The sequence below is a fragment of the Gossypium arboreum genome, chromosome 13 (genome assembly GCF_025698485.1).
Source record: "Gossypium arboreum isolate Shixiya-1 chromosome 13, ASM2569848v2, whole genome shotgun sequence".
Taxonomy (NCBI): domain Eukaryota; kingdom Viridiplantae; phylum Streptophyta; class Magnoliopsida; order Malvales; family Malvaceae; genus Gossypium; species Gossypium arboreum.
This window is the reverse complement of record NC_069082.1, coordinates 127115642-127125059: the sequence shown is the minus strand read 5'-3', so window position 1 is coordinate 127125059 and position 9418 is coordinate 127115642. Positions and strand designations below refer to the sequence as shown.

At 29.3% G+C, this 9418-nt stretch overlaps 1 protein-coding gene across 1 annotated transcript; it reads right to left on the bottom strand.

Annotated features, from left to right (window-relative positions):
- Positions 1–236: 236 nt before the first annotated feature.
- Positions 237–6724, bottom strand: LOC108471248 (transcription factor bHLH35). Its single transcript, XM_017772881.2, has 5 exons — positions 6419–6724; positions 6086–6245; positions 5751–5978; positions 5472–5642; positions 237–557 (listed from the first exon to the last, which is right to left on the bottom strand). Exons 1-5 carry the CDS (start codon positions 6505–6507, stop codon positions 468–470), a joined length of 738 nt encoding a protein of 245 aa, XP_017628370.1. The 5' UTR covers positions 6508–6724; the 3' UTR covers positions 237–467.
- Between the last annotated feature and the right edge of the window lie 2694 nt (positions 6725–9418).

Sequence of the window (9418 nt, the reverse complement as noted above, 5' to 3'; positions counted from 1 at the left end):
CCTCTTAGTACATATTTGCATTTTTAAACAATAACTTAACCATATTAACCCTAGACGAAAACTTTGGTTAAATGCTACAACTACACTTTTAATTCCATTTAACTTATGCCCCTATAACTTTTTAATTTTATGCATTCCAATCCTCCAATATAAAATTTCCGACTTTATCATTGCCTTTAACAAAAGATGATTTAGTTAATCTTAAAAAGGAGAAAAATAAAAACAAAAACACTAAATGAATTAAAGGGAGAAATGTTATTCTATTGAAATTTCAAACACAGGACATGGAAGCATACACTTATTTTACAAGATGATGATGATGGGACTAAAGGGACGTAGAGATTTCAAACATAAAGACTGCCGAAAACTAAAGACTCTACTTAGAACGAAGAAGTAAGGAAAAAGGAGCATGATGAAAATGTGGTAAATTTGACAGATTTATTATCATTGTTATTGTTATCATTAGCTCACATACTCATTGGACTTTGTGGATCGTTCAGTGCTGCAATGGCTGTTTCAATCTGCACCTTTAACTCATCCTTCTCCCTTTCATCAGCCTGCATTTTTATGTCAAGCCCAAAACCAAATAAATGATACTAGAATTTATGTGAATATATATTGTTTCCAAAACAAATTGCTATATTTAAAAAATAAATTAGAGACAATAAAGTGAATTAGTAATATAAAGTGAAATTAATTACATTGGGACTTAAATTTTTTAAGTTCAATTTAGTCCCAGAACTTGACAATTGTTCTCACATTGAGGAATAGATTTTTTTTGTCCAAGTTAGTCCCTAATATTTCCTTGAAAACTTTAAAGTTTATGCCCTAATGTGAGAATAATTGCTAAGTTCAGGTTCTAATATGAGAATAATTGCTAAGTTCAAGGACTAACGAGGACAAAAAAAACTTAAGCCTCAATGTGAGAATTGTTGACAAATTCAAGCCCCAAATAATTATTTAACCCTGCAAAAAATCATAATTTTCTAGATGTGTTTAACTAATAAAATATAATTATAATTATCCATTAGAATAAAAATAAAAATATACAAAAATTTGAAAGTGATCATTACTAATTACCTCGAGTAATTCTCAACAACCTAAAGAATTTGAGCAAATAATTGGTATCTTATTTACACTCAGTCAGCTTTATTAATTATAATAATTATTCAAATATGGCATATGTGTAATTATAAGTAATTATACGTAAATTTAATTATCAAATAATTTTTAAATATATTCTAAAATCAACAAGTGACAAACAACTTGAAAAAAAAGAGTAAATTATATTTAAGGTCACTAAATTATCAGTAAATTAAAATTTATGTCTTGGTCACTCAACTTCAAAAAATAATAAAATAGTCACTAAATTATTTAAAAGTTTTTATTTAAGTCATTGAATTATTTGAAAGTGTTCATTTAAATCATTGGGCTGTTAATTATATGTATAAGTCCAACCAGCAAGCTCCAAACGACGATTCAACGATTGGTATAATGGACCGATACCCATTGATAGGTAGAAGAACATACTTTAAATCTAAGTAAATCGATAGTCAATGCCGGAAACCAAAGAAGAAAACTATTTGAATTTTGGTTCATAGATTTGTAACGTCCAAAGTCATTTCATATAAATAAATAAATAAAACCTAAATTGTAAAAGAGAAAAGGAAAAAATAATTTTAATTGGTGCAGATAATGTGAATAGAAAAAACCATACAAAACTTATTTTAATAATTCAATAACTTAAATAAAAACTTTAGAATAATTTAACGATATTTTATAACTTTTTAAAATTAAGTGATCAATACATAAATTTACTAATAATTTAGTATTAGTTCGTATTACTGAAAGCTGAGATGTGTGGCTATTTTTGGGCATTGCTAAAGTTTATCCCTCCTTTACTCGGCAAAAAACAAAAGAGAGAATTTAAAAGAAAAAGGAGTAAAGGTTTGGCAAATTGCCCAGTATTTAGGCAATTGACACGTTCATTATTCTTTATCTTGTGGACCCGAATATGTGGATGACAGAAGGATGCCTAATTTATAAATTAACATTCCAAAGGATTCATTCAGATTTTATTTTTCTAAATAAAAAACCACTTATAAAATACCTATACTCATGCTTTTTAACTTTAAAGCAACCTCTACCGTTATTTTGGAAGATTAAACAATTTGCTTATAAATAATATAAAGGTACCAAAGAAAAACCTTAATTGTATTTATTTATGAGAGAAAATAACTGATACCCTAAACCAAACCTAACCAAACCAAAGCTTTGAAGTCTACGTATAGTGATGTGACAATAATACCATTAAATATTCAGAAAATGGTAAATAAATTACGGAAATTTCGAATTGTTTAAAAATTAATAATAAAGACAAAAATATGAAAATAAAGAAGAGCAATAATGTACTGTCAATTTGCATTTTTTAGTATACTGACATTTAAGAAAAGGAAATGTAAAAAGGTGATGTGTTATTAAGCCATGCGCATAATATATTTTGTTTTTCACATTAGATAAATTAAATAAGAGCACGTTTTAAATGCAAATATATATTTTTTATTTAACACATGGTGGTTCGTTGTGGGAGTTTTGTTTAGATATTTATAGCCACAGATGTATATATATATATAAACATGATTTAGTGTGTTGGTCCTATTATAGAGTGATGGGTACAAAAAGGGCATAATTTTGGCACTGGAAAGTTTTGATAATTACGAATTGTATACAATAGGGAGAAAAAAAGAAGAAGAAATAAAACAAAAACAAGATGCTAGTATATTCTACAAGTTTTTCATTGCGGTCATACTTCTATCATTTATGTGGTGCATGTAGGGACAAAATCAATGATCTTGTATAAAAAAAATTAAATAATTCTTTTAAAGAAATAAAAATATATTTAACAAAATGTATTAACTAAACAAGCAATGATAGTTGTATACCTACTCTTTATATTTATTATTTTCTAGAAGATATACACTAGTATTTTAGTATACTAGTTCTTATAACCCTAAAACCCCACCACAATTTATTAAATATTTTCTTCTCTATCATTGCTTAAATGAAAGATACTTTAGAGTCATAATTATTAAAGAATTTAATTAGGGTAAAGTAAAAAATTACTTTAGAAATTAATAAATGATAATTTTTTGAGGTTAAAGTGTGATTTTACTATTATATTAATTTATAATTTCATAAATTTTGAAGGGACTAAATTGTAATTTTACCATTTTAGGGAAGATCAATAACCTTATATACCCCTGTCTACTCCCCTAAGCAAAGCAAGCAGGTTGTTTTAGAAAGGGTTATAATTGAATTATAATATATTTGGGAGAGAGGCAACTTAACATGAAATTTTACTGATTCTGAAGGGGATTTTAAGGCCCTGCCCACATCATTTAGCTTCTCCCTTGAACCGACAAGTTTCTTTTTGTAAGCGTCAGGGTGTAAAGTTTGTTAAAAAAATCAAACTCATGCTAATATAAACTAAAATACAAACACAATATTTATCACTCAACTTTAAATTCAGTTTACAAATTTATCATCTTTTGGACTCTTCTTTGAAGGGATGCCAATTATAAATCATGATCCGACTCTAACATACATATATATAGGATTTGTAACCATAGTTTATGATGGAGTTACCCAAATGGACATGATTAACACAGTTGACTAGAGGCATACCAAAATTTACATTTCTTTTAATTTTCTTCATAACATACAAAAGTTATATATCTCGAATTAGAAAATATTAAAAATAGCATAATCGATCATGGAAGACTGATATATTGGACGTTTAAAGTGGGGAGTGATATGGGTCCTTTCACTTTCCCTTTTCCTTTCCTACTTTAGTTTTTGTGTCGGAACAGGTTTTATTCGAACACCCTGGATTTCACTTACCCTAAATTCTATCCATTTATATTATACAAAACTATTCATTTATTTTATAGGATGACCATGCATTTTTTAAAAATATTTAAGTAAAATTTAAAATTAACATATGCCCTTCTTTTTTACTTTTAATTTTTTTACTATACTCTACATTAATATGTGATCACTCCAATTATGGTGGTAGAATTTTTTTTAAATAATCTCAATATAAGTTTTGATCATATCTGTTATTTTTTTGACACAATATTTAAAACTATCTATAATCCTTCTCCAACCCATAAATAGAAGGATAATACGTTTTAGCGCATTCGTACTCTTGTTGCTCATGTTAATCAAGCTAAGACTCAATTGTTAATCAAGCTAAGACTCAATTGTCATGTTTGTAAAATTTTTAAACTCCAATGATAATGTGATAAATATTTTTTTTTATTTTGTATCTATATATGAAGGATTTTAATTCAATAAAAGGATTGGTTTAAAATCAAATCATTTAGTAAATTAATTTTTCTAAAAAGAAAAAAAAATACTTTTTATTTAAAATATAATTACTAAGTAATTAACTACATTATTGTCTCTCTCTTTTGTTTTTTTCTTTATTTATTTTTCACTTATCTTAAATTATTCTATAAAAGATGGTAATGGATGATCGACTTTATTAAAGTTTTCTCTATCGGTTTCCAATATTTTAGGCCCCACGTTTCTGGCCGTTTTTTTTTTATTTGATACCCCTTCTAACTATGTGTTGTACGCCACCACATTTTTAATAATTTATTTGTCGTTACTTAATCCGGTTATTAAAGCTTTTAAATTTTTTATGAAAGTGTTCACTACTTTTTTTCCTTTAAATAAATTTGGAATTAAACCTGTTTTAAATTAAAAGTCTAGACGAATACTATTAATTATATAGAGCGTTGAGATTGTTGATGAGATGTTAATGAGTATTCAACTAATGAAATCAACCCATATTAGTAAAACTTGTTTAATTAACTTATGTTAAGTTTGGTAAGAAGTACTGTTGTTTTAATCTATTTTTTTTTCTTTTATATATAATTATAGGTGTACTCAATTATTTTACGGTCTAAATTAAATTCTATTTGAGTTAACGTGATATTAAAATAAAATTCTTCCAACAACGATGATTGTAAAATTCGAACTTAATTCACATATTCAGAGAAGAACCCCACTATCACTACTTCTAATTTGTTGGTTATTTTTTTAACTTGTTTTAGTACACAAGTTAGCATTAAACTATTTTTAATTTCTAATTTCCAGTCACTTATATTATTTGTTTTAATAACTAAAGAATTTATTAAAGTTTTACTGTTTAAGTTTAAATTTATACTAATTATTTTATAAAATCTGTTAAATAAGTTTTCCTAGCATTAATTGGTTACGCTAGGATCTAAGTTGCTTAGGGAGTTAAATTCGATTTTTCTATTTTGGTCTTAAATAATATATGGCCCATTTTACGGGTAATTGTTGTTTCGTACGACGACACAACTAACAAAATAAATATAAAATGTGACCCAGTGAAAGGGAACGAAGAACAACAGTTCTAGAAAGACGAAAAATGGACTTACCTCAACAAACACGGTTTTCAACAGTCTGCCGGAGACCACCGTGATGTTGGCCGTAATAATTTTAAGCTTCAATGATTCGAATACCTCGCATAGTCTAACCATCGTGTCCGTCTTTTTACTGCAGGTTATACTCACCACCATTGTCTTTTCCCCCATATGGGTCACTTTCAGCTTCGAAAATTCAAACCCAAAGGAAAAACAGTTACAGGTGTAATTTTGAGAAAAAAGAACTAATTATATGAGACAGAGAGAAAGTGAAGGGGGAGTTGGAGAGTGTACTTCAAGAACTTCAATAGGGGAAGCTCTTGATCCACCATAATCAAAAATGTTATCGAGTTTAGTCTTCTTAGATCTCAGCCCTGATAACTCTTGATCATATTCGAAACCTGGATTTTTCTTCAGCTTTCCCGATTCTAACTCCCTGATCTCGGCCTGGATTCTACCCTCTTGATCGTGCAATTCTTGGATGTAATCAATGGCGTCCTTAATTATCGAAGCCTTATCCATCTAAATCGATTCAAATCAACAACATCAAACTAAATAAAAATCAATTCAGAAAAAATAACAAAAAAACAAACATATATTCACAAATCCATGACGATTTGATAACATACTTTACTTATATTTGGAACAACAGCTCTAAGAGCAAAGAGGCGCTCATTAAGCTTTTTCCGTCGGTTTCTCTCAGAAACGATGTTCTTAGCAGCAACGGAAGAAGCTGCTCCGTCAGGAGAACTCGAATCATAGTAACCGGAGAACTCATCAATTGGCCAACTGCATCGATTCAATCCGATTTAAATAATTAGATTCATTTTTCTTTTCTCTTACTGTTTTCTAGTATATTAATTGTCTAACCAAAGGCAATTCACTTTTGATGAACATTAAAACGGATAAAAACAAATAAAAAATAAATAAATCAAAATTGTTGTGAAAAGGTAAGAAGGTACCTATATTCTTCATTTTCAAGGAAATACTTCGTCTCCCAATAATTTTTGTATTCATCACCAATATTCTCAATATTCTCCATGGCAAGCATATGTGAGAGAAAAAAATAAAAGGACTGAAAGGAAAATGGTAGGAAAGAATTTGGTTTTTCTCAGTACAGAGCTTTGGACAAGTGAAAATGAAACGAAATTTGAGGAGGGGAGAAGAGATCGGGGGGATTGGACATTTATATCACGTGGACTGTGTTGATTAACCGTCTGATTCTTCTGTAGAAAGATCAGAGCCGTACAACTTAATCCAATCCTGCTGGGTTTATGAGGACCGCGTATGTATGTAAAGACCAAGCCATCAGTCTATGTTATTGGCGCGTTATTACACGCTCCTTTAATAATTGAATCTTTGGCTTAGTCACTTTCCTAGTTATTTTGTAAACATCTCGTCAATTCACGATTCACATGTCAGATGTATTATGTCAAATATTATATATTAAAATATAATGCGGATTTGAAGTTTAAGGTTAAAAATTTTTATTGGATCAGTAATCGATATGAGATATGAATTGATGAATTGGTAATTTAATCGATTTGATCAGAAGTGGTGCTAAAGACAATAGTAGGGATCTCGACTCCCTTTAAAATGAGAAATTTTAACTTTTGGTGCTTTTCTATTTATAAAATTTTTAGGTAGTATATGTAAAGTTACACTTTACCCCTTTTAAATGATAAAATTTTGATTTAGTCTTTTAAAAATTATAAAAATATAGACTATTAAAATTACAAAATTATATGTTAACTCTCACAAAATAAATAATCACTCGAAAAACTTTTTTGACTTCACGATCGATTCGAAAATTTTAATTGGAAATTGGATTTAGGTAATTTTTTTGTATTTTATAAATATTTTTAATAAAGTATTGATTTAGTTTATTATGAACCGGGTTTCGAGATGGACTTTGTGAAATGAATTCAGTCTCTTTAGTTTCTATAATACGAATATAGGGGCGATGCCAGAAAATTTTTATTGGGAGCCAAAATTAAATTGTTATTTTTAATAGCCTATATTTTTATAATTTTAAAAGATTAAATTAATTTTTATTATTTTTAAGGGGTGAAAGTGTAATATTATTTTTACTAATTTAAAATTTTAAATTTTTAAATGACCTAAATGAACAATTTTCCATCATCTAGATACGTCACTGTATGAATGTGAGTTTAGAGGTGTTAAAGATTGTGTTTCAAGGCCGTCTTAAGAAGAAATCAAGCAAAATAAGATTAAAAGAAAGATTGTTAGATTAATGAGAAAGAGGTCGCTATGAGGGGATAATACCCATGGCTATCTAATTGGTCTAACGGCGAACTGAAACATCTTAGTAGTTGGAGGAAAAGAAAGCAAATGTTATTCATGTAGTAACAGTGAGCGAAACTAACAGTGAGCGAAACGGGAATAGCTTAAACCGTGGAAATGGGTTTGTAGGAGAGTAAAAAGAGTGTCGTACTACTAGGCAAAGTTGTGAAGTGTTAGGCCTTAGATGGCAATAGTCTAGTAGCCGAAAGCAACATTAGCTTATGCTCTGTGTAATATCCTGATTTTGGGCCTAGTCGGAATAGTGGCTTCGTGACCACAAAATACGAGATAGAAATAATTATTTTATGATTATTTTAAGGTCTATGATATGATTGCATGATTGTGTGAAAATTTCGTGAAGAAATTTTATGCATAAAGTGCTTAAATTGAAATTAGGGACTAAATCGAATAATTTGCAAAACTTGCATTCTAGAAGTTTCTAGTATGAAATTGTTTTGAAATATTAATTAGGAGGTCTTAAAGAGTAATTTTACCAATTTCTAAGTCTATGGACAAAATTGGACATGGATGGAATTTTGGAAAGTTTAGTAGTAAGGGCATTTTGGTCATTTAGGGTAAAATGAATTAAAATACAAAATTAAAAGCCAATTTTGCTCATCTTCAACCCCATGGCCGAATATAGCAAGGAGAAACCATGGCTAGGGTTTTTCAAGCTTCCAAGCTCGATTGTAAGTCCGTTCTACCCTTGTTTTTAATGATTTTTACGTTTTTGGAGTCCCGGTAGCTCGATTTAGCTTATGCTAGCAATAATTTAACCTAGGTTTATATTTGGAAAAATACCCATAGGTGAAATTTGTGTATTTTGGTGTTTTATGATAGAATATGAGGTTTTAAATTATGTTAGACAACTTGTGCTACTCGGTTTTAAGTGAAAACGAGCAAAAGGGCTTAATCGGTAAAAATACCTAATAGTCATAAGTACATGTTAGAGTGAGAATTTGATGTTGCCATAGAAGGAAAAATGATAAGCATGTCATAAAACATAAGAAAATAGGCTGAATTTTAATTTACGAGCTTTGGGGCAAAAGTGTAAATATGCAAAAGTTTAGGGCAAAATTGTAATTTTTCCAAAATATGATTTTGGGTCAATTTGAATAATGTGAGTCCTAATTAGACTATATTTTAAATGATAGAGCAAGGAAAACTGAAATTCGGCTAAAATGGGGAAAATACCAAGTTGTGGATGAAATGGTAAAATAGCCATTTTAGCATACGAGGTAAGTTCATATGTAAATGTTGGTAACATAGTTATTATTTTAAATGTTTTTATGTTATTTAAATGATATGATAATTATTATGAAATATCATACTTGTGACAATTGTTTGATAATATGTCAAATTATGTGATATACTTGGAAAATGAAATGTGAAATACTACCGAGTATCGGTATCGACATTCCGTAGGAGATGGTTGAGACGCATAATTGGGAAAAAAGGTCCCGTTGAACCTTAGGAAAGGATTAGGATACAAGTGACATGTCACTAGGATGTTTGGGCATCCGAACTCGTTGAGTTGAGTCCGAGTTCACTTATGGATGCGAATGTCCGAACTCGTTGAGTTGAGTCCGAGTTCGAGAGATGTAACTAGGCATCCGAGCTCGTTGAGTTGAGTCCGAGTTCACTTATGGATGCGAACG

Coding starts and splice junctions, on each gene's coding strand:
- LOC108471248 (XM_017772881.2), bottom strand. CDS start 6,507: ATGCTTGCCATGGAGAATATTGAGAATATTGGTGATGAATACAAAAAT. Junction 5,979..6,085: donor TTGTTCCAAATATAAGTAAA/GTATGTTATCAA, acceptor GAATCGATTTAG/ATGGATAAGGCTTCGATAAT. Junction 558..5,471: donor TGAAAACCGTGTTTGTTGAG/GTAAGTCCATTT, acceptor ATAAAAATGCAG/GCTGATGAAAGGGAGAAGGA.